Raw genomic sequence first — 26,907 nt, 5'->3', positions numbered from 1 at the left:
GTCCTGAGCAATCACAATACCCTGAAAAACAACTCTTGGAAAGTACCCAGCACTCCAATCTAGCTTCACTAATTCACATTAACAAACTTTTTACATAAAAATTGATTTTAGTTTAAGATGCAGAAAAACTCCCATTTAATCTACATTCACTAACCATAAATAGTTTATAGGTTTTGTGCCATATACTTTGCCAATGCCCAGCAACAACAAAACCATTAATTGTAGTGAGACAGAGCACCACTATATTTCAAGACAATGGTATTACTAGCCTGTGGCATAAGAAGGGTTAAATCATTTTATGCCCATGGCAGGGAACAGATACAGTTTGACAGTCAATTTCAGCCAGTAATATATATCCTATGGAGCATGGTTGGCAACATAATAAAACAGGCTGAACTTAGGAGGAATATGTATGATTCAGATGACATGTTTTTTCTAGGTAGCTGAATTTAGAGGCAGTAGACTCACAGCACAGTGATGCAAGGTATAGTTTGATAAAATGCTGAATGAACATTATTTGTAACTGTCAGAAAGCACAAATCATAAAAGTAAGGGAATTTGTGTGCTCTGCAGTGCATTTTATACACCAGTTTATTTCCATGTGCTGATATATATATCTCATTCCATCCCCTGTGCATAGACAAAGGGGGAAATATATGGTGGAATAACCAGTCATATTTAATCAGAATGTTAATGGAGAAATAATAGCATTTCTGTAATATGTCACATGTGGTAATAGTAAATTCAGATATGACCGGAGTAAACAAAAGTAATTGTCAGAAACTTTGCTGATGGAAAACAGAGGATGTACAGTATGTGGTAGAGCTTCATAAGTGACCACCCAGTTTTATAATTGTACATTACATCCCCCATTCCCCATAGCTTGCAGGTGTTCTAGACCCCCACAGTTCTGGAGATATTCCTGCCTGTTGGCATCGGTAATAGTCTCTTCTCCAGTGTTGACAATGAGTCGTGGCAGCCATCAAATCAGCATCATCAGCCGATTGCACTGAGCAGTGTATTAATTACATCTTTTCCAGGGAGCTAGACCTGGGGAAATGAGCATTGCTGGCAACGATTTCTTCAAAATGTAGGTTTCAGGCACGGGACCTCAATGGTTCTACTAGTTGAGGAGCTCATTTGTAAAATAAAAATGATGGGTGGACATGTCTTTTAAAGGATGCCTGTCTGAAAATCAAAGATTGTTGTTGTATGTTATCCATTTTAGGCATTTTGTTTTATAATGGGAATGGCAGCCATATATTCTAATGTTTTGGTCCTTTCTATAAGAAAAGTGTCCTATTACAAGTTTTTATACACTCTGGTAGCATAAATTACAGCTAGATCCTATGATTTCTGAAAATGTAAAAATAAAAATTATTCCCTACCCAATCACATACCGGGGGAAAAAGAAATAGCTTACTAGCCAAAAGTTTGGTATTATGGGTCAAAATCTAAAATAGCAAAGCACAGCATGACATCACTGGCCACGTTTGAGTCCACCAATCTGTAGAGAGTATGTATGTCTGTCTCACATCTTCCTCCCAGTGATGCACGAAACATATGATCTACCATCTTGAGAGTATTCGATTTAAAGATGTCACCTGCATGTAAACAGGTGCAGACAGGATTTTGGACAGATTTCATTAAATACATAAATTCACATTATTTCAGGTATATAATTTAACTTGGTAAAACACAGATTTTGTTATACTGTATTAATGTTCTACTGCAGGTTTGCTTGCTCTTTACATAAGTAAAAGTGCTGAATTAACTCAGGTTTATACAATATTTTTTTATATTGGTACAGCCGAATGAAGTGAGTTTTGAGTACAACTGCTGAGCAAAACCCTTGTTTATATGATTTGTTTGTTTTATGTGTAGTCTGATATCAATGCTCTCGTCTGTATTTGTATTGCAGACACAGATCCACGCGTCTTGGAGAAGCAAGAGTTGCAGCAGCCGACATACGTTGCGTTGAGTTACATCAACAGGTAAACTTCTTTTGCTTCACTAAATGATTACACTATTTGATATATTTAAATATAAATATGTTGTAGGACCACAAATAACATTATTTTAAAGTCACCATCATTAAATCAGCACTGCCTGCAATGAGCTGTGCAGGATAACTGTTTTGGCACTGGTGTGCAGTCTCCAACAAGCAACTAACAAGGTGGTGACTGATTCTGGAACTGGACTGTGGAAACTGAGGCGGGTGGAGCCACATTGTAGAGCGGTGTAGCAAGATTTACGATCTCACGAAAACAGCTTTGTTGTTTTACTATAAAGTTTGGTCATATTATGGTTTTTAGCAACCACTCAAATAAATGTCCTCATGCTGTCTATGTCATGTCACCTTTGCTCTGTCAACAATGGTTAGAGTTCAAGGATCAAATGTAATATTGCTTTGATTCTAATAATAATATAATGAGTAGGCCCACAGCGAACTGTAACCTTGAAAGAGGTTTGATCCCTCCCAAATCCGGCTTTATGCACCTCAAAGGTTAGTGCACATACTTTACAAGTTGGATGAGGAGAATACCCATGTTCTTCAGTTCTAAAATGGTTTATTTTGTTATATAATACCAGTTGTGCACAGCATAGTAGCTTTCAGGAGCTGTATTTGTGGGGTTCCAGAGAGATAATTATGATGAGGATGGTTAATATATCCCAGGGGTATCCAGGGAACCACTCAACATCTGCTGCCTATCCACAAGTATTGAAGAGAAGAAGCAGCAAAGCTGTTTATACAGGCCCTGACCTGCGGACTTGTACACTTGTCACTTTAACCCACACACTCATTTGTCTATTGCGTTCATTTAGCCAGCAAAGAGTTGTGAACCTCTGATTTAAAATAGATATGTGATTTTGTTGCTCGGTAGACAGTTATTTTGCAAGCTCAAGATCCTGTATGTCAGATCTTGACAGTGCGTATGAGAAGACCTCTCCCAGCCCAGCCCTGCTAAATACCATGACCATGACCATAGGATATGGACTGCATGTTAGACACCACTGTGCTATACATTTACAAATTATTGATGGGGTCGACACTGTCGATTACTCTGTCATCTTGTTACAGACACACGTGAGATGACTATCCAGCTTGTAGAAAAGTGGGGAAACCATGTCACAAACCATTTACATCAAATGGGAAGTTTTCCTAATTAGTGGGTGAGGATGGAAATAAGAGGGAGTTCACACTGTACACCATGAATTTCTTATGCAAAATGTAGAAACATTTGACTTTAGAGACAATACACTCTATTGTTCCAAATGGGTCAGGTCCTGGACAGATTTACTCTAGCGGGAGGCTTGGAAAATACTCTTCCTCCACAGGATAGTTCATGGAAAATCGTCAATGTAACTGGACACCTATACACCCCCCCTAACAGCATGGATCTAATAATATCCCTGCTTCCTCTAGTCTCATTTAACAGCAGTAAATGTCCTTAACCTTGGCAGAAGGCCCAAACAAGTAACATGCTGAGATCCTACCAGGATAAAGATGTGAAGTTGGAACTACAATGCTATTAAAGGGCAGGCTGGTCACTTTCACCAGGAAAGGTTGGTGGTAGGGTTATTCACTATGCAAAAGTGTATAGTGTTTTATATACTAACCTATATACTCGGCACTATGGAAATACAACAAGAGACAATGATGGGTCTAACAAGAACTTCACTTCATAATCCAGATACTTCGATAGCTGTATAAAATACAGCGCATACAGCTTTCGTCTTTGAAATCCTACCAGGATAAAGATGTGAACTTGGAACTACAATGCTATTAAAGGGCAGGCTGGTCACTTTCACCAGGAAAGGTTGGTGGTAGGGTTATTCACTATGCAAAAGTGTATAGTGTTTTATATACTAACCTATATACTCGGCACTATGGAAATACAACAAGAGACAATGATGGGTCTAACAAGAACTTCACTTCATAATCCAGATACTTCGATAGCTGTATAAAATACAGCGCATACAGCTTTCGTCTTTGAAGATTATCCTGGCAGTCCCCAGGCAGTATTTCTGTTCTGTTGACCAGTATGGCCTGTTTACACATGCTCATATAAGTATCTTTCTATAGGAATCAATGACACCTGTGCTACCTGCATAACTTTCCATTCACTCTTCTTGTGTGATCCACTAAATTCACAAGGAGAAGCAGGTCATATACGGTTTAACAAGTGAACAAGCTCTTAGTGGTAGAGTTATCATACCTTCTCAAAAGGAAAAGTGGAGGTGTGGCCCATAACAACCAATTCGATTCTAGCTATCATTTATTTAGTACAATCTAGAAAATTATGACTAGAATCAAATTTTTTGCTATGGGCAACACCTCCACTTTCCAGTCATTATTATTAGGTTTGACAAATCTGCTCCTTAGATTTCTGTGAGAGATGTGTACAAAAATGTGCATTTTCGGCGTGTTACAGTTGTTGAAATGTTTCCATAGAGTAGTTAAGGAGACCATTATTTCAGAGATCAGTGAAATAGAGGAAGTTTTAGGCCCTCAGTAGGAGCTGGTTCGAATTTCTTTGACATGAGGCAGAGACTGATGGATCAAAGCCACACATCTCTCATCAGATAATAATCCCTGCTTCTTCCCATTTTTATGCTGGTGACTATGCTGATCATGTGTTTTTTATTCTTGAAGTAAGATCACTACATTGTGCTATCTGAGCTCTCTCGGCAAAAAGCAAAAGACGAACTTCAGATGATAAATCTAAACAAGATGTGCACAAATGGCTCCTAGGTCAGGGAAAGGGAAACAGTTTGTGTTGCAGAAAGATTTACGTATTTGACTTTATTTTCTATCCTTTTATCAGATATTAAGTTCACTAAAATGTAACTTTCTTGAACTGGATAAAACACTTCTTTCTCTCTTACATCTCTGTAGTAAAGATCAAAAAAAGCTATAACGGGAACAAAGGAGTATACATTACAAAGTATAATAGAACAATGAGTGGAATATGCAACTCAGAGACCACACAGTACTGAGCATTCCCTGTGCTCCTGATAGAAACTTTTCTATTATAATATAATATAATAATTATCATTTCATTTATTATAATATACATTATGGCATCAGCAAAGGTGCCAAACACTTTGCAATGTCGGGTGACTGGTTAAAACTGTCCACATTGAGCTACCAGATCTCTATATGTGGCTAAAAGAACTAAGTTGTTCTTGACTAGCAGTAATTCAGATGCAAAGAGACTCCCTGGGGAAAAATTCTTTAGTTTAGTTCCGATAAACTCTTGTGACTTTGGTATATGTATGTGGATGTCATTGGTAGCTCTTTTATATAACATAATGTGCATTTTATGTTCAATGTTCCTTTTACTTCTGGATTATGCAAGCATATTGCTATTACACTTTTACCTCATGTGGTCTCTGTATCACAACTCAGGACAACACTTAATATATTTGTAATATTTGATTTACACTTAAGATAGCCACAAACAAAGCGATCAGGAGCAATATTTGCTACCAAATTGCCCTATTACTTTATACATGTGACCAAATCGACCAAGAAGATCTGTCAATATCCGATCGAGATTAAATGGATTTTGGTTGGTGGTGTTAGAAATCTAGTCTTGGGCTGACCGCAGTTTTCGAGATGATCTTGTTGTTCCCACTGAATATCACGTGTTTACCCAAATACATTTAGGATGCAGCCAGGGAGTTCCCATGTCCTTAAAAAAAAGCTGAAATATAACACGTGCAAATACACCTAATTATAACATTGTACAAATGATGATGTATGTATAAGCATTTTAAAAGTAATATTGATTAAACAAAGAGCTCTGATGTCATCACTTATATTCAGTGAGATCTAATGCATTATTGGCTTTATAGGGAGTAACATGAAACCTATGGTACATTATAAAGATGCAAAAGAAACCATTAGATATATAAAAGCAAAATATATACATTTACATGTCTGTTTTAAAAACAGTGATTTTTTTTTTATACTTACCATCTCTCAGGATAGCATGGACATACAGTGGGTGGTACCAAATATTAAAGTAATTTTATAGTTTTCGAATAAGCATTGCCCAAGCGATTGTGTTGTGTTTCCAAGGCACAAAGTAATTTATTTTAGCAGACGCAATAATTTAACAATTTAATGCATGATTATAATACAGTACAGCCAATACCAAAAGATAAATACATACCGCGCTCCCACTGGCACCAGCGGACAGTATTTCACTCCAAAATACTGTGGTCAGAGTAGACTGAGACCAGTGCCAGTGAGAGCTGTTATTATATACACTCAGTGTTACAGTGAGAACAATGCAGATGGTGTGGATTGCTTCTATTGGTCCAGGTATCAGGAAGGTCCAGAGTGCTGCAGGTCATAGGCCAGTTCAAACCAAAATATCCAAAGGTGGGGGTCATCTCTCCAGGGGTTGTGCACTGACTTTTCCCGCCAAGACTCCAGTTTCAACTAGTCTATTAGCATTTTATAGACAGTATCACTTTAAGTATTTATTCCCTAACATCACTAACTAGAGTATGCAATGTGTGATCTCTTCGGCGAATGAACCGGACAACTGCTGATGAATAGGGGATTAAAATGATACCAGACATGACACCTTTTCTATAACCTGAACCTTAAATAACACTAAAGTGTATATATAATCATAATATATAACCTAATAATAAACTAAATACTATCTGCTCATAAATGACTGTGGAATGGAATCAATATAAATATGAAATATATATAAATAACTAAATGTTGTAGTGCGAGTGTGTGTGTGCGTATTTTACCGTGCGATCGCAGTATGCCACGTGTTACGTGGCATATTGATCGCAATTGCACGGCAAAACAATATTAACCAATATACTTTTGTTCATCCAATTATACGACTTCGACACAAGCAATTAGGACATTGTGTCACCTAATGGAAAACTGTTGTGAGCTTTTCTGTAGTGTACAACAGTAACTAATGGGACCACAGTCTTAATAGCTTATATTTTCCTTCTGTAAATAACAGCACTATTTACTTCTACACTTTCTTAGATAGTAAGAATAAATTGTTATAAGCCGAAGGTAGAAAATAATAATGCAGAATTTAGGATCCAGTAGGACCTTTAAGGAGCCAGGGAAGAGTTGCACCCATTGAAATCTACAGTTATGAACTTAAAAAGTCAGGGGCAGGTTTTGACAAAACTGCTACTTACAGTAGCTCTTCTGGATTGTTCAGCCTTGGTATAATGTATCATTTGCAATGTAGGCACCTGATGGCGATCACAGGAAATTGCTGCTCATAATTCATAAGAGATAAAGACTTACCTCGTTGAGAGTGCGATGTATATATATGTTTTCTTATGAGCTTTGGAAAGTATAAATTTTATATTATTGAGATGGAAAGGGTCAACAAATGAAGGTTATAGGTTATTATTTAATAAACTATATACACAATTCAGGAAAAAAGATAACATACCTGAGATTTTTTTAAATCAGATTTTACACGACCATATGAGGTGAATGATGTTCTTTAAAGGCTCATACCCACTGACATAAAGCAATGTGCCCGACTTTGTTGCTGTGTGCACGTTCACCGCATGATGAAGGCAGTCTGATCAGATCATCATCATCATTTATTTATATAGCGCCACTGATTACGCAGTGCTGTACAGAGAACTCATTCACATCAGTCCCTGCCCCATTGGATCTTACAGTCTAAATTCCCTAACATACACACACAAAGACAGAGAGAGAGACTAGAGTCAATTTTGATAGCGGCCAATTAACCTACCAGTATGTTTTTGGAGTGTGGGAGGAAACCGGAGCACCCGGAGGAAACCCACGCAAACACGGGGAGAACATACAAACTCCACACAGATAAGGCCATGTTCGGGAATTGAACTCATGACCCCAGCGCTGTGAGGCAGAAGTGCTAACCACTTAGCCACCATGCTAAGATAAGAAGCATAGAGATGCCAATGGTAATTGCATCTAAAATGCACTCTGACATGTCTTCAGGATGATGCCTCTTCTATTTTTGGCCAATGTGTGCTTAGGATTCTTTTACCACAGGGATCGAAGATCACTACATCTTCATCCACGCACGCTGCACTCATCATTTAATAAACGTAGGACACAGTACTGGACCTTGGTCGCATATTTAAAAGCAACTGGGTACAAACCCTAAGTTTTACGCATTGCCCGGTTTATTTATATCACCTTTATTGTACTATATTAATCATTTATTGCAGATCATTATAGTTCTATTAAGAATGGGTCTGAACTTCACTTTTCACTTTTGTATAGCTCACTCCATTCATTTAGAACCTATGAACACTGCCATGATGTTGAAATGCTTAGAAACTGCATAACGCGTGATAACTGAAGTGATTGTAGATACACAAAGTACTGCGAGCAATGCATGCTCATTAAACTTATATCTTTATATTGAACTTAGTTTACTTTGTTGGAGCCCCAGCTTGAAATGACTTCTCAAAGTTTAATTAGTTAATACCCGAGGGCAATGGCTGAAATCTGTTTCAGCTCAAGAAAAGGCTCATTTAAACTTGATAGTAAAATAAAGTATTTCCATTTTAATATATAATATTTTAACCCAACACAATAGCCAGACGTATATTAAAAGAAAACAAAGTTCAAGAGCTAGATAAATATTCAAGCACTTTAGTTGTCCAACGAAAAATGGCAAAACTCGTCAATGACTTCAGATCATGCATATTTGTAAAGATTGCAATTTGCTGTAATTAGGTTTATGTGACTGTCGCAGTAAATCCTGTAGCTGATGGGGAAATTTCTCCCATACAAAGGCATATACTGGACTTTTTCATCAGGACCCCAGAAATAACTGTTTTCATATATCACATTTATAAATAAGGGTTATTGTCTTATAAGTTGTTCTGAAAATATGAGCATATGCTCTTATTCACAGAGAACTGTGTTGCCATGGAGAACCTTATATCCCTTTATCAACCACAGCATATGTAAATATGTCATTGTAAAATGGATTTATTCGATAGACGTTATCGCTGGTCATCACAGTTTTGGAATTTTGGGGTGTTTGGGGTAATACTATGCAGGCAACCCGCTCAGTGATAAAATACTATACCAGTGCTTACCGCTGTGACATTGCATTTTAGTTAGTAAGAGGGACAAATAGGTTTTCCCTGCAACACAGAAGCGGTCCACTGTATCCCAGCTTAGTAAGAGGACTCTGTAATCATAGCTGCTACATTATAGACTAAACAATAAACTTATCTTACCGAATGTCATCTGATGTCTTGAGCTTAGAAGTAGATGAGTAAATTTGGAAGGCTCAGGGCATCTTATTTTTACTATGTGTATGTCACCAGAACATGCCCTTAGAGAACTGCCTACTATCAATTTTGAATCACCCATTCCTTATTTACTTGTTCTGTTTTCTCCTTATATACTGCTAAGTTATGTTTTGTTTTGACAGTTAGGTGACATCAGGGCTGTCTTTATTTCAAATGCCCTAAATGTACATTTTTACGGTTTCATTTGCAATGATTTATGTGCACCAATCAATGTGGTTTCCCATGTAAATAAATCGTATCTAGCTGGTGCAAATGGGCAGTAAATGTACCAGCAGGTGTCTTGTTAGCGCCACCTCAAAATGTGTCGTTTTACATAAGCATTGAATCTGGAATGCCTTCCTAAATGCTCATTTTCCACCCGTTAAATTTCAATAGAATATGTTATCTTTGCATTTGGAAGCAGTAAAGTTAGCAACAACAAATTCTAAAGAATATTGTTATCAGTTTTTACATTAATGTGGATCTCCCTACTCTCAGCCAGCTGGCAATAATAACGTTTCCATTGGCAACTGGCATTCCTGTGCAGCTTCCGGTGGGCTTACTCAGTGGGAACGAGGAGAGACAGAGGAAGGCAGAGGTTCCAAACATGAGCCAGTGACTTAAAACATGACATGTTGTCAACCATAACTGTCCTTCAACATTTGTTTTAACTGTACCTCTGTCCTTTTCTGGCTTTAGAGAAGGCTTTTGCTTTCATGCTGCATGGGTACTCTTCATTTTATCAGCCAGCTTCTAGTAGCTATCATGCACACTGCTGGAAAAATGCTGTGTCAACCTGATTAATGGGGTGACTTATTATGGCTTGAGTAAACATCATGGCATGAGCATGTACTGTTTTTAATTGCAAAATAATGTGAGCTAAAGTTGTATACTTTATGAATAGTTAGGCTAGCATAGCTTGTGGCAGCCATTTTTAAGTTGGGCAGCTATACCCTCCTGCCAGCTCACACATAACATTCCAAGATCCCTGTGAAAGGGTCTGACACCACCCAGGTAAGTATGAAGTAATTATTTTCCTTATACAATCCAGATATTTACCCAGTGTAGCTCCCTTCAGAAGTAATGTTGAATGTATATTGTGAAATGCACAATAAAATATTTTAGGGGACAATAAATCCTATGTATAAACAGTATATATTTCCCCTCTAAATGTTGATGCATGAAATGGGTCACTTCCCTGTACTTTTCTACCTTTGCATGCTTCCTGTCTTTTCCTACCTTTGCATGTTTGTTCGCTATTTTACTACAAAAATAACTGTGGAATTTAAGCAAAGTGACACGCTGACTTTATAAAAGGGAAACTTGTTTTCCTATATACAATTTCAAATAAATTCATTAGCAGAGATGCTTATTACTTCTTATGGGCTCATATTTGGGATTTATGTTTCCTTGGCAGACTGTCCTCAGTGTGCACATTCTCTTTGAAAGCTACATAAAAAATATTTAAACACTGCAGTGCCTCTTGTAATATTTTAGTATTTCAATAAATTGTGCAGTACTAAAGTATAAAACAACACTCGAGTTTTGTAACCTTCTTCCCCTGGAGCCATATAATCTGTATACAGGTAGCGTTTGTAAAAATCAATAGTCTGAAAAGAAAATATAGGTGCTTTACACATGGAGAATGGGAAAGAAAAAAATTCCAAGGCATTGCTAGATGTCAAATATAGTGCAGGGTGCATGACATTATTGGAGTCAAGTAAGTTTTGAAGCTTTGTTGTTTATATTACGCTCATTTTTATATGGCCTGAACACATTTTACAGATAATAAGTGAAGTACTTTCATAGTAAATGCCACACATGTAGCACTTGCGAACTCTACGCCTCATTGTCAAGATCAAAATGGGCAAGGTGCAATGCTAAATCTTCAGCATCTGCTGAGTTTGCACCAACTGATAGCTTAGCTGGTGGTACTTGATCCGACCATGCTTGCCTACTTTACTGGAATTTCATGAGTCGCCCAAATTCCCGGGAGAGCAGGCCTTTCTCCTGGATCCCTTCTAATCCCTAGTGAAGTGGGCAGGATGGGAGCCTCAATGATACGATTCACTGAGAATCACATCATTATGGTCCCCACCACGGCACGATTATACAATCGTGGCTTCCAGCCAAAGGGGGCGGGACTAAAAGGTGGTGATTTGCGGCTCAGTTCCCCCCTCCCTTCCCCATTCACTTGTCACTTGACCTCCCCTCCAGGACAGCAGGAAGAAGTGCAGTGTGATATACCCATCAACAGTGCTTCCTCCTGTAATCGCTGTGTTAGAAGTGAGCAGACTGACATGTTGAGTGGAGCAGGGTCAGGAGATTGAGGATGCACCTAATAATGATTGTAGGAGAGTTTTAGAGCCCATGATCACCTATATGAGCTTTAGAACAGTTAGAGTAGATATCTTCACCTTTAGCAGCGGCGTTTTCCATAGAGCTTTATGTGCTCACAGGTATTCAGATGCCCCCAGGTCTTAGGCTCAGAGTAGTAGAAGCTCATCAGAGATGTCCGCAGCACAGATGGAACCAGGGGAGCTAGCCCAGACTGAAGAGGGTAATGAGAGGCAGGCCGAGGCCAAAGGTCCGTAGCGAAACAGCGAAGTTCAGAATACAAGCCAAAAGGTCAGGCTCACAGGCAAACAGGAAAGGTCCAAGGTGCAGGCAAAAGGTCACAATGGTAGATCAGGTATACAGGAATCCAACAGCAGGTCAGCAACAGTGCTAGACTGGAACGCTACAACCGGTAGGGAGGCTAAGCCCTCCCTGCCTTAAATACAGAAGAGAGCCAATCAGGACCCTTGCCCAGTAAGTACCTCCAGGGGCTGCTTAATAAATTACTGCCTGATTAATTAGCCTACAGGCTGTTCACTACCCTGTGCATGCGCCCGGCTGCTCAGTGTTGCCGGGACGTGGCGCTGCTAAGAAGGCGTCCTGACCGTTGCCATGAAGGCTGTCGGGACGAGGGGAACCGGAAGTGATGTCCCGGCTGTTGCCATGACAGCCGGGACACTGAAGGAGGAAGCAGACAGAGAAAGGACATTTTCTGTCAGAATATGCTTCCTGAATGCAGTTTTGCAGATCATAGTGCCCAGCCTTACTGTGGAGAGGAAGCTGGTGGGGTGTTTGGAGGGCAGTTGAGAATCTAGTCTCTTCTGCAAATAGGATTCTCACATCGCCTCATCACAGGAGTGACCCTGATGGTATTGCTGATCTCTGAGTAATGAGGTATAAATTACTTTTCATAAAGAATTGACAGAATACATAACAACTCTCCCAAATTGTGCTCTCTTTTCACAGTTCCACCCATTACAGATAGGTCACATCTAGTTTGACCTCCAGGCACCATTGGTTTGTATCTTCCTAGTTGCGGCATTCTTATATTTGTAGTTTCATTGAAATAACGCAGATCTTACCACTTTTACTTTGCTTTTCTGCGTGCATCAGTAAATCGTAAGCAAATACATCAATTACACCAGGATTTCTCCTGTGATGTTAGCATTTTGTGCTACAAAAAAGGTTCAAATACAGTTGTTATACATGTGGGATTAGGACAAGTTTTGCAACATTTAGAGATACTTCATTTAAAATTATTCCAGCTACAGAGCTAGATTTCCTACTAGGCAGAGTTGGCATTTTTCTAGGGATCCTAAAGGTTAGCTGGTGCCTGCAGGCGATTAAAATTTTCAGCCGGTAAAATATTTGAAAAAATTAACCAAATAGTTTGCATTTTAAGGGTATTCTGCAAATATTTATTTATTTTAGACTCAATTTAATAATGAATTAGCGTATTTGCAGCTACAATTTTATTTACCTCTTCAGTGGCTAGGATTTTTTCATATGAAATGTAACGTAGTCCCTCTGAGACATTTAAAACAGCTTACTCAGACTATTTGGCTGCCTTACATACCTTAATTGCTGTTCGTAAGGAAATATAAAGCAGTCTTTTCCTATTTTGTGTTCATATTGATATATTTTATGCACTTTATAAGGAAGCTGCTGCAAAATGTTTTTGACAACAGATTTGTTTTCCAGTCATTCAAATAGAAATCATAAAATGTTAGAACACGGGATACTATTGTTAGAAGAGGATCATGGGAACCCATCCTACAAGATAAGAGCCCAATCAATACAGTGTTTCATTCACATTGTTGTAATTCAGTGATTACCAGTCAGCGTGCCATGAGGCTTTTTTAATCTCATTTAATGGGGGGAAATTAAAATCTGTACTGCTTCTTTATTTGTTCATTTGCACCTATTTGTCCCCTAAGCTCATTTCAAGGTGAGCAGATTACCTGTCTCTATTACATGGGTCACATTTGTGTATTTGAAACTTTTTATTGAATTGGTTGAAATGTGCAATCGGGCAAGTTCAGAATGTGTAGAATGTGTCCGATTGAAAGTGCTGAATCTCTAGCTGGTGGATACTGGGACTCATCTCGCAAAGTTGCTGAGAAATTTCCTGTGAATAGATTTTTACTGTGGAACAGGCCATTTAATGAAACAAACTTCAAATTCTATTTTTACACACTTCATTTTCAAATTCACTGTCTATGAATAGAGCTGGGACAACTACAGACAATTCTTTCTGCAGTGTAGGACTGGGAACACTTAAGGCCAAATTCATGCAGGAAAACGCTCAACATTTTGCAGCCAAATGTGTAGCGAGGTCGATTATTTCATGGAAAATTTAACTCATTTCAACCACCACCAGAGAAGAGTTGGGGGAAAAAAGCAGGAAATGCCCCTGAATAATCCTTCTCCACACCTTTATCTGTTTGATATAATCTCTCTTCTGCATGTGGATACAAAGGAAGACACGTTTAATACACAACGCGCCGAACTGCCCTTCTCCTCATTAGGGTAACCCATACTTGCCAACTCTTCCGGAATGTCCGGGAGACTCCTGCATTTTGCGAGAGTCTCACGGACTCCCGGGAGAGTGTGGCAATCTCCCGGATCTGCCCACTTCATTAGGAAGTGGGGCACTTCCTAATGAAGTGGGCAGAATTAGGTCCCAAACCCGGTGAATCGCGGTGTTTGGCCCTGCCCCCGCTGACAAATGACGCATTTGACACGGGGGCGGGTCCAAAATGAAGCGCATTTTTGAGCCCCGACCCTATCACGCCCACCTCTCCCGGAAACCAACTTTCTAAAGTTGGTATGTATGGAGTAACCTATGCAGTCCCACAGTCATGGCCAGCCATGTGCTTCTTTGTAAAAGCAGACGTAGTTGTGTAAAAGTAAGCATGTAATCTCACAAAACAGCAATTGCACTGTGCTTTTGTATGTTTAGAAATCAGCTTTTTTGTCAGGTACAGTTCTACTTTTAAGAATTAATTTCTTTCAAAAGCTGACATCTTCCTTCCCACACTCTTCTGTCTTATGGAATGGTCTCCAATGCACAGCACTTTACCATTATTTAGTGCCATAACCATAATTGTTCCTGTATATTGTTATTGTATTTTTTTCATTAAACCCTTATATATTCTAATTTATAATCTCCACCACCAAGATCCATGTTTTCTCAGTGTATCTGTAAACTATATTGCCATACACTGCTCTGTCTTCCTCTGGCCTCATGCCGATTTAGGCATGAGCTCCCGATTTGAATTGTCTGTCCCAACAGTCAGCATGTTTGTCCTGAACAGGGACTTAATGTTTGCTCTGGCTTGACCTTACAAGCCACCCTATACTTACTTTTCAGAATAAAGTAAAACGGTTGCATGAGCCAATCCCCACTTAACCTGTCTGGGTTAGATCAGGAATCCAAATAGCTATTATAACATAATTCAAAGACTCCTAGTTGTAAAAATGTACACTGTACACCAAAAAATCAGGACACAGGGACACCAACCAGACCTCACTTTAGTTGACTCACTACAGTGTTCCATTAGCTAGGTGCTGGGTAAAGTGGGATATAATAGTAGATTCATGTCACTTTGTGCTGAAGTGTGTACATTGGAAACTTAGTAGGTAACGGCCTGGTATACACAAAACATGGTCATTTTAGTGCTATCACTTCTCTTTTCCAGTAAGCCAAGCCACTTTTGGTCACCGAAGATCGGGATTGTTAACAGATATTTATCTGAGGATCATATGCACAGTTCCAAACAAGTGAAAATGTCGACCTTCAGCTTGTTCCAAGTGTAGCCATTGACCTGTGTAAACTTTCCAGGATTTACATCTGGTTTTACATCTGACATGTTTCACATTTGATACAATCATTTTATCGCCTAACTAACATATTTGGCGTCCCCATAATTCTACGTTCTCTGGGCAAATTCCTACTGTGTCTAGTAAAATAAGTCCATCTCTTTAGCTAATATGAATCACAGTGTAGTTTTAAGTTCAATGTCCCACTGTGTTAAACTGTAGTTTTTACATTTCTAGCTGTGACATCTATCCTGCAATTAGTTAATATGATCTTGTGAGGCCAATAATAAAAGGTCATTACACACATATAAAAACACCTTATTTACATGTGTCAGGTACGAGTGCATTATGAGGAATCATCTCCAGCAATAGCCTTGTTCCAGTGAATGAATGGCACCCACGCTGTGCAGCTGTAATTGACGAGAAACGCTTTTATTAAGTATGTTCTGTTAGGTTAATTAGCTCTATCTTTGCATTTTTAGACTGAACTTGAATCAGATAATTTATCATGGCAGCAGAAAGCTGTCCAGGTCACACAATAAATACTCTTTAATGATGAAAAACTATTAAGTGCTGTTTTATCTTCACAAAATAGGCCATCTACCATTTACAGGTAGGGCAATGTTTCCTCACAGCCAATGACGAAAAGATAGGACAGGCTTCCCCAAGCATTTCTGATTGCTATGTGGAACAAAAGCCCCAATAACTGACGTGTCTGTTTTTAATATGTGCAGAGCAGAATATAAAACATCAGGAATTACATTTGCGCCGCTTGTTTTGTTTGTTTTTTGAGATTCACGGAATGTAGAGTTGATTTGTACTATTATATAACTAAACATGTAGTACTAAGCTCAAAAAAATTATTAAAATAATCTTTAAACTATACTAAAGCTCATTGGCATTTGTTCTACTAATTAGCTGCAATTTTTTTTTAAAAAAAAAGCTGTTTTGATTTCACATAACAGTGGAGTGGTAAAGGAGTGGGATGAATGATGTACAGAAGCCTAAAGCTTAATGTTTGACTTCAATGTCTCCTAGGAATGATATGTTTAAAATGATGAACTCAAAGAGAGGGTTATAACCTGTTTTCCCCTTCAAAAATGTAATGGGGAATCTTCTTTCCTGCAGTAATCCAAATGGATATGTCAATTAAGTCATTGCGAATATAAGTATGCACTTGCACTCATCTATGCCTTATATTTAAGGTTATATATATCATAAGATACGTCTTACTCAAAATATAACCATGCACATTTAATTCTACGCAAAATGGGATTTTCTACATCTCATTCTAAATCAGCCCTATAATGTCCATAAATGAATCATACATTTACTTGATAGCAGATTAGAACCATCTCTGTCCCCAGGGGCGGGCTGGGAGGCAGGGGGGCACCGGCCCCCCAGGCCGCTCAGTCAGGACCGGACCCCCCCCCCACCCCCCACGGATGGAATATTGCCGATATATAACCACACGGCCACATCTCATCACACGCGATGCGGCCGCGTCAGCACACAGGCGGCCATATCACATGACAAGTGATGCGGCCGCCTGTGTGGCCCCAGGGCTGCATGTTGCCAGCCCGCCCCTGTCTGTCCCCCAAAAATATAACATTTGTTTAGGCACAGTAAAAAAAAAATCTAGCAAAAAACAACCAACACAGTACAAAACTACAAAACACTGTGATAATGTCAGCTTACTGTACCTTTAAAAGAACAAAAATGTAACAATATTTCTTCTTTTACAGCATTGCAATAAAAAAATATTTTCTTGAAAACATGACAAGTTTCTGTATGGAAATGTTGCTAGTTGAGGGAAAGCTAATTTGTTAGGATTAGTGAAACACTGTACTTCTAATTTAACGCATCTTCCTTTTAATTAGTTTACACTTCAGTAGTTTGTCACTTTTTCCTAATTAAAACTCCCCCTCATCAATACACGCAGTGCTCTGTTCTCCTAGCATCCTTATGACACTTTATGTGTTTGTTTTAAATGTTTTCATCTTTTATACTTAAGTCAGAAATCAAATTATGTATAGTAAATATGGCCATTAATTCTAAATACAAATTGATTCAATATGAATCATTTATAAGGTTAAAGCCTGTGGCATCTTCATAACCTCCTTACACACAGGTCTGTATGTCCAGTTTTCTTGTGTTCTTATTCATGAAAACTCATCAAAGCTATGTATATTGTATATTTATCTTTACATACAGCTTAATGTAGGCTAAATTAGTTGGTGTACATTTTTACTATTTTAGTTTTGGAGTAAAGGTGCTCATGCAGGTTGCAACCTGAACGTATGGCACGACTGCTGACCGAACAGGTCATTGACCAATGTGGTTAAACGAGTGGATGGGAAAATGCAGAAATCTATTCATGCGCCAGGTCAAACACCTGGAACCCAATGCAGAAAATGTGCACCTACACTTCCAGGATGAACACTGACTGATGCCCGGTGATGGGATTTTTGTTAAAGAAATTTTTTAGTGTACCCAATCACATTTGATCCCATAGGCTCTGGTTTGTTTGTGTTATTTTACAACCTTATTTTTATTGTAACCAAATAAACAAAATTAAAATTTAGAGAAAACATTTGAACACTTTTGGGAATGGCATTATCTGAGATACATTAGGAGGAAACAAGAAGGGTTTTATGCAATAAATTGTGGATTCAGATAATGGAGTATTATCACACTAATTATTTATCATGTTGGTGAACTTTGTAAATGACAACTGTATTATAACATTGATGATATTGGGCATTTGTCCCGATATTGTTGTGTGTGGCTTCAAAACATGCACAATCATCATCATCAATTCCGCAGCGCTGTACAGAGAATATTTGTCAATCACATCAGTCCCTGTTCCATTGGAGTTTGCAGTCTAAATTCCCTAGAGTCAATGTTGATAGCAGCCAATTAACCTACTAGCATATTTTTGGAATGGGGAGGAAACCGGAGCACCCGGAGGAAGCCCACGCAAACATGGGGAGAACGTACAAACTCCACACAGTTAAGGCCATGGTCAGGAATTGAACTCATGACCCCAGTGCTGTGAGGCAGAAGTGCTAACCACTAAGTCACTGCGCTATCCCACAATGAGCAATAACAATCCAATCTGATTATTATCAGGTATTCCCTTAAATCTAGTCAGAACACTGCTTTTGGCCTGTGCGTGTGTGGTTCTCATTGGACAGTACTAACAGAAGGCATTCGTTCATATGCTTCAAATGCTGAACTGCTGGATCTCACCCACATGTGTGCCGCAAGTAAACGCTGATCCTGCGTTCAGTGCTCAGGTTGAGCGGAAACTGTATGTTGTTGTCATTACCGCGTCTAGATGATGCTAAATGTTTATGAAATTAACTAAGAATGGCTCAAACTAATATTTTATTACATGCATTGCTTATGATAAATTTTTAGTGTGCTCCATATATTAATAAAACTTGAAAAAAATGTGGTCATTTTCCGTTAAGTAGTTAAATATCATGTGGCAAATTGAAGAATGAGTTGTCTATTAGTAGCCATTTCTAAAGGAGCAAGCCTTGTTATAAAACCACGGAATTTAGCAAGGGACATAAATTGCAATGTGTATTCCAGCCATTCTCTCTCTCTCTCCATTTACTAGCAGAACGGCACACAGTTAAGAAACAAACTGCTGTGAATGCTTTGTATACTCTGCAAGTGGCCCTCACTTAGCAAGTCCATTCCAGATCTCAGCAGCCAGGCCTCATGCTGTACACATCTGTACGCCGAACACTGCAGACAAGACGTCATAAATTGCTTTCTTTTCAAGTCTCTGTTATAGGAAGGAAGTCATATATTTATACACATTTCTTTCAGTACATTACACTTTTAAATATGGTATAGTTTACTAAAAACCATAGCTTACTGTAGCTCGGCTCGAGTAATAGGACACATATTACAAGTTTACCAACATCTGCACAGATAACTTATGCAGTTTTGTGCCAGTAATGACAACTGTTTCTCACAATAGCAACAATGAATTATCACATCTATTGAACGGCAACATCAATCTCTGCATATTATTATTATTTTTATTATTATTATTATTATTATTATTAATAACCTTTATTTATGGGGCGCCACATGAGGTCCACAGCACCATACAGAGGGAAAACAACAAGACATTACATGGTATAACAGTACAATACATAAACAAATAGCAAACAATTAGCGTGGGTGCAACTAACAGTTTTAGAGCCACCGAAAGAGGTGCAAAGACAATGAAGGAGTGGAGTCAATGGGCAGAGAGCCTAAGCGGGAGGTGTGCAGTGTAGCTGGTGAGCAACAGTTATATATAATGAGAATAGGAGGGAAGAGGGCCCTGCTCACTAGAGCTTACAATCTAAATGGAAAGTGGCAGAATATGTAGCATAAAGTGAAAATCTGAACACTGGTCAATTTTCACCATGCTTTTGTTGTGAAAGTTAGAAAACCCCCGCCCCATAGAACTCCAACCCCCCTAGCTGCATAAATGTATTCTACCTGTCATTGCTGCAAATGCAGCTAATATGGCAAATATACTCCTGGATAAATCACATTGTGATGCACAACTGCAAATTGCTTTTCTTTTAATGCAGGGAAAAACTGACTGCTTTTTGCATGTAGCACACAAATACTTGGCAGCTTTATTTTTACTCCAAGTTTTAGAATTGAGTTGGGATGTGTCCCCTCCCAAGTCTGAATATGTCCGCACATTTTACATTCCCTCCCCTGCAGCACAGCATGGTTTTGCCTAGGTGCACAATTTCACCTTACACCTGGATTTACTCCTAACTGTAAATAAGGCCAAAAGTGAGTAAGAAAGGACAAACCTACGTCCCTGTAATCCTAGGCCTGGATCTGTCTGGTTTTTCTACAAAGCTAGGGCTTGGAATGAGGGAGTTATTTACTCAGAATACTAGATAAATAATAACATACACCCATATCCATATATTCAGTAATCCAATTGCCATGAATGTAGAGAGTTGAAGTACGAATCTTGTTATGGAGGCCCCCATTATGCCCACTTCACCAGGAAGTGGGCAGCGTGCTGTAGAATGGCCTGCCCTTCCAGAAATTCCCAGGAGAGTAGGCAAGTATGCACCGAATTTAAATCGGTAAATACAATGGGCCTGATTAATTAAGGAAAGGAAAGCAAAAAAAGGAGTAACTTTGCACCTTGGCAAAACCATGTTGCATTGGAGGGGGAGGTAACTTTAAAATGTGATGGTAGATTTATGGTTGGGGCAGGGCATGTCCTAGTTCAACTAGAATTTAACTCAAATTAAATTTTAATGTAAACATAAAGCTATCAAGTATTTGTTTGCTACATAAAAAAACAGCCAGTATTTAACTTATTTCTGTAAAACTTCTGCTCACTTTTCCCCGCACTCCCCATAAAAATGAAGGGAGAGTTTTACCGTAATCGCCAGCAATGTGCGTGTCACGATGTCCGCGTGCCACATCGCCGGTATTTAATCCCCACCTTAGAAGGATAAAAATGTAAAATGCTGTTAGTGGTTCACAATGGGTATTTAGCACCAAATAGTTAATGAAGATAATAGTATCTTAAAGATCATCACCTGACGAGTTTGACTGACTCTGATATTGTTAATTTAATCTTAAGCAGAATTATTATCAATATATAATTTTTACTGCATTATATTATTTATACTAACAAACAATTACAACCTTACTGTGATGCCACTTCACTTCAACTTATATTAGAATATGTGAAGTTTTCAGTTAATGGTGAAACCTAAAATTATATTAATATTATTATTTATTTATTTTTAAAAACGTTTTATTTGCATTATCAAATACAAAAAGAAAAAAACAGTAGATATTCAATACATATTTTCCTTTTCAAATAGCGACATATGTCATAGACATATATGTTGTTATGTACGTCTAGTTGCTATCCAATTGCTGTGATGTGGTTCTAAAGCACAATGTGATTTAATAGCCAAAAGTAGCAGAATAACAAGTCAGAATAAAATAAGTACAGCCGTTACTTTTAGCAGGCGCTCTGGATCCAGTGTACAGTCATTCAGGTCTGAAGGCTGTGGTCAAGTAGACTGAACACTCGTCCCAGAGCCCCCACTTATATACAGTGAAAATTATACAGATGATGTGGCTTGCTTTCATAGGTCCAGGCTTCAGGATGGTCCAGTGTAATGCAGGTCATTGGCCAGTTTAAACAATGCAATCCAGTTGTGGGCTTAGCTTCTCCAGAAGATGCATGCTTAATTTTCCCGACAAGAACTGGTTCAAACTGGTCTATTAGCATTACACAGACAATATCATTCTAATAGTTTATTCCCTATCATCCATAACTAGCATAAGCAATGTGCAATCCTTTCGGCGAATGAACCTGACGTCTGCGGATAAATAGGGGATTAGAATGATACTAAATATGACTTGTTTTCTGTGACCAGAACCTTAGATCTAAGTAACGTGTGTGTAACATTATAATGTTTCAACATAAACTCTGCTACATTTCAATACAAATAACTATGTGTTGCAACTATTTTTAATATGAGCTATTTACATGCGTATGTGTCCGTGGAAATGTGTGTAAAAGTGTCTGCCACGTGTTGCGGTTTATTACTCTCCTCCACACCGTAGCCTGCTATACGCATAATTTCGGACAAAGTTGGACATTAATTGAAATGACCATGTCCAATTATCTGACTTCGACAATGTATACACATACCCACACATATATGTCAGATAATCACATAGCAATGAAAAGTGGAAGACTTAAATTGAAATGTAGATAACTTCTTTAAGTGAATATCCACTTATAAACAAACATAACTTAGCATAATCAGAATCAAACTTAAAGCATCAGGTAATCATCATTTGTTTTTCTACAATACTTATACTGCATACTGCAAACTTTTATTTTGGTGTTCCGTATTGTCTATTTTATACTGTGTGTTTGTTATTGGAAATTGGATATTGGATATTGGCGGAGGGGGAATGAAGAGATAATGTTACATAAACTAAGTAACCCAGAATAGTACATTACACAACTTATGTATGAAGGACTGGAGAAAATAATTAGTACAAAACAAAAACCATTAATCATCCGAACCCAGACGCCTATATAAGGACCACTTAGCAGATTCAAATACTTGGAGAATGTCATCCTGCTAGGATTTTGGCAATGACTCCACATAAGGACCCCACTTAGAATAGAATTTAATTTCTCCCTTTTCAATGTCTGGGAAGGCTGCACGTCTATCAAAGAAGAGGAGTTCTAATAATTCCAATTGTGCATCTTTTAAGGGTAGAGGAGAAGTGAAAGTCCACTTGTGCAAGATTTGTTTTTTTTGCCACTGTCAAAATTACTGTTAGAATTGGAATAATATTAAAAGAAGGCTAGCTAACTTTCCATGTGTCAAAGTTACAAAACAGTATTGGGATGGGACAGTGTGATCTTAAAAATAGAGTCCAGGAAAGCCAATATTTTGTTGCAAAAGTGAGATATTTTTCTGCATTCCCAAAATTTATGGTAAAAGGTAGCCGGGCTTTGCTTACATTTTGGGCATAAACCTCTCTCTTCTGGTATGAAATGCTTTCTTTGTGATTGTGAAATATAAGCTCTGTGTAACATTTTGATATGTACCTCTTATAGTTTCGCTGATGTTAAACATTTTAGTGATTTATCTTGATACTTCAGATCAGTATATCGATTCATTAATGAAGGGATATCGCGACTCCAACCCTGGACTGTGTTATTCCAGTGCCTAGAACTATCACAGTATAAGAATAAGGGATTGTGGGGTCATTCGGCAGCTAGCGTCAGTGCGCTAAATGAGCTATGGGGAAGTGACTTGCTCAGCGGTCATCACAACCACCGTCATGCCCACTTCACAAGGAAGGCGGAGGAATCCGGGAGGGTGCCCTGCTTTCCTGGGAGTCCGGAAGAGCTCTCCAAAATTCTGTAGTCTCAAGGACGTACCAGGAGAGTAGGAAAGTATGAGGTAAGAGTAAGACAGAACAATATACGTGTTGTGACATAGGAAGGTAGGAGTGTGGATAGAACAATATGCTTGGCTCATAACGAGTCAACATGTTTGCACCTAGAATGTTCAGGAGACTCTCGAATTCTGGACAGGTCTCCTGGACTCCCAGGAGAGCAAGCCATGCTCCCGCATCCTGCATTTTAGTGAAGTGGGCAGGATAGGTGCGTCAATAAGGCTTTTCTGTCATTGCATTGAGGGGCCAAAACTACGCGATTTTCCTGCCCCCCCTCAGCACTTGGTAAGTATGAAATTCAGTGGTCAAAGTGGTCCGGTATACTTTGGTATGCCATACCGACACTTCTCCTATTGCTTTGATTGTAAAACTATAACATTTATTTTCCAGAACGCCACTTCTGAAATTCCACTTCGACCACTGTATGTATGGATAGATAGATAAATAGATAGATAGATAGATAGATAGACTTCTAGCTTAAAAGTGACAAGTCAGTATTGGGATGTTTGCAAAAATAGTAAATTGATCATTTGTTGTAAATTTACACTTTTATCATTTTAGCTGTTCATTTCTGATTGCTTGTCATTTAATTCCTGTGCTAACCATACAAACTGGAGCTTGCACAGAGCAAATGCTATTTTTTATTTTAATCTGTCTATTGTTTACACATATTTATAGGGACAATTTATGATCTTTATATTGCGCTACCAGATCAGTCATGTAAATGGACACATATGAATTACACATGTCCTGTGGTTGCATAGCACTCAGTTTTAATATGCTGTCGGGGTGCATGTGGAGTGCAGCCATGCAGCATGGGTAAATCATATATTTTACATGGTTGATGGAGTAAGTCTCCTTTTATATATCTACATGTCCTGTCAGTGCGCTTATTAACAACAACATATTAAATCTCCAGGAGCATTTGAGGTTGATATAAATCGGGAGATGAGACATTTCCCAGTGATGAATTGACCAGACAGCTCTGTGAACTTGTGGCATGATGACTGGCAGCTCTCCGTTTGGTACTGTTTGGGTATTGTAGCAGAACGTTACTAAGCTAATCAGACTGCACTTTGAAAGGGTTTACTTTTCTTGGCCTACTTATTGCTGGGAATCAATGGGCGAATGGGAGAAAGGAAACAGAGCAATGCTTGAAGGTTTGTCTGTCTTGGAAAAGAAAACCGGACATAATTCAGCAGTTGAGGTAGCATGCGTGTAACTGTAGACATAAAATGGATTCTGTGCAGAAGCTGTGATGCACAGCAGGTAGTCACGGTAACAACAGACACAGTGTTTGAGCTCTGATCAGCAAAAATAAATGACCTGCCAATTTCAGTGTAGAACAAAGTGTGCACTTATAATATGAGTCAAGCAGCACTACGAAAGAATGTACCAAACAAGACCACAGATTAGACACTGTGACAGTAATTGTGTGTTAATTCTCCACACATTCTTTTTTTTTTACATAGTATTCCTATAAAAACAATAACAAACAAATATATATATATATATATATATATATACATATATATATATATATATATATATATATATATATATATATATATATATGTATATACTCAATCTATACTGTGTATAGCATTTATAGTGTAAAGCACTCTTTAATGTGTCGGCTATTCTGAAAATGTGCTTTTCTAGCTGGTATAATACGCTCTATGAATATTGCCCTTACACTCAGGGCTGGATTCAAGGGCGGATTGGGAAGATAAAGTGGCCCTGGAAATATTTTTAAAAGTTTCCTCGTGTAGGCAGGTCCAAACCAACTTGTAAGCGGGGCCAGCACAAAAGTAGCCAGGGCTAACACACCATTAGCCCTAGCAACATTGTTGTTAATTGAGGCCAATGCAACATCAACAGTAGATAGAGTCACAGCAATGGCAAGAGGTGCTGACACACAGGTAGGTAAAGCATTGCACTGGTAGGCAACACAAACACAAGTAGGCAAAGTCAGCACACCAAAGGATGGAGGACACGCATTGGTAACGTGAGTGGTGCAGCAGGAAAGTCTGGGAAGTCCTTGATATGTCATTCTAACTAGGGTCTGATCCATTGGTAATCATCCACTGGTTCAAAATTCTCGCTAGCAGTCTGAAAAAAAAAAACAACACATTGTCTCTGACTTCCTGTACCCAAAACTTTAAGGTGTCCCAACAATGCTGGTAGGTATGCCCCTACTCCCAAGAGGCTCCACCCCCCAATGCTCTCTGTGGGCCTGATTCATTAAGTAACGTAAATGCTGATGCGTGCCATATTTTGGGATAAATTGCTAAGTGCATGCCCAGAAACAGACTATGTGCAAGAGTATATGCAATTCATCTTTGAGCGCAAAGGACCCTTGCTACAGCCTACGATTTCATGGGCGGAACAGGGAGGGGAAGGGGCACATGCACATAGTCTATGTACAGTAAGGGCGTGCCAAGCTGCAGCGCATGCATCAGCGTCCGGTTCAAACTTTGGCCACCTTAAAGGTACGTGATTTTCTGTCGTATCACTTGCACCAGGGGGAGTGATAGTGATGACGGCTGTGTATACATAATAGAACATGTGTTTGCAATTAGCAGCAACTGTAAAAATGCATTTTATGTACAGTAGACATTAATAACATACTAATAAATGTATTTCATGGGGAAAAAACAACTTTGTTTTGTTATTTCATTAATGTCAATATTATTAACAGATGACAATAATTGAATACTTTTTTATGTCTGTGGGTGCTGCTGGGCATTTATATTCCACATATGTATTTAGGAATTGTGCCGTAATGAACCAGACCCAGTATCTCTTGGGGTCAAAAGATAAAAAAAACACATACTTTCAAATATAACTGTTATTACTTGGAAACACTAACATCAACCATTCAATTAATGCTTTTTTGTTCAAATTAAACGAAAATACTCCAATGCAAAACGTATTGTAAGACAAAGCGGGTGTTATACTGTTTTGCTTGCTATTTGGCCAGTGATAGGGATAAATATATAATACAGAAAGCATCCTGTGATTGACATACAAGATAGAGTATCCTTGTGACCTATATACAATATAGAGAGTATCCTTGTGACCTATATACAATATAGAGAGTATCCTTGTGACCTATATACAATATAGTGAGTATCTCAGTGACCACCATATAATACGGAGCACATCCTAGTGATCAATATACAATACAGAGAGCATCATAGTGACTGCCATATATTACAGCGAGCATCATAGTGACTGCCATATAATACAGAAAGTATTTTAGTTATCGCCATAAAGTAGAGAGTTTCACTTTGACATTGTGCCCCCAACCTTTTCCTTGTCTTACTTTGTGCCTGTGACCCCCTGCATTGAAGTTCCCCCTTAATGTGCAATCACTGTATTCATTCTCCCTCATACAATGGCTGCCTTCCTTTTATGATGGCTGCCTCACCTTCTACAATA

General features: G+C 38.5%; 1 protein-coding gene across 1 annotated transcript in view; it reads left to right on the top strand.

Annotated features, from left to right (window-relative positions):
• Window positions 1–26,907, top strand: part of JAZF1 (JAZF zinc finger 1) — a 213,177-nt gene that overhangs the window by 122,898 nt on the left and 63,372 nt on the right. Inside the window, exon 2 of the mRNA XM_075212279.1 lies at window positions 1,922–1,994. Coding sequence (XP_075068380.1) covers window positions 1,922–1,994 — 73 coding nt within the window. The remainder of the gene's footprint in view (window positions 1–1,921; window positions 1,995–26,907) is intronic.

This window comes from Mixophyes fleayi, chromosome 5 (assembly GCF_038048845.1).
Source record: "Mixophyes fleayi isolate aMixFle1 chromosome 5, aMixFle1.hap1, whole genome shotgun sequence".
Classification (NCBI taxonomy): domain Eukaryota; kingdom Metazoa; phylum Chordata; class Amphibia; order Anura; family Limnodynastidae; genus Mixophyes; species Mixophyes fleayi.
This window is presented reverse-complemented; position numbering and strand designations above follow the sequence as displayed.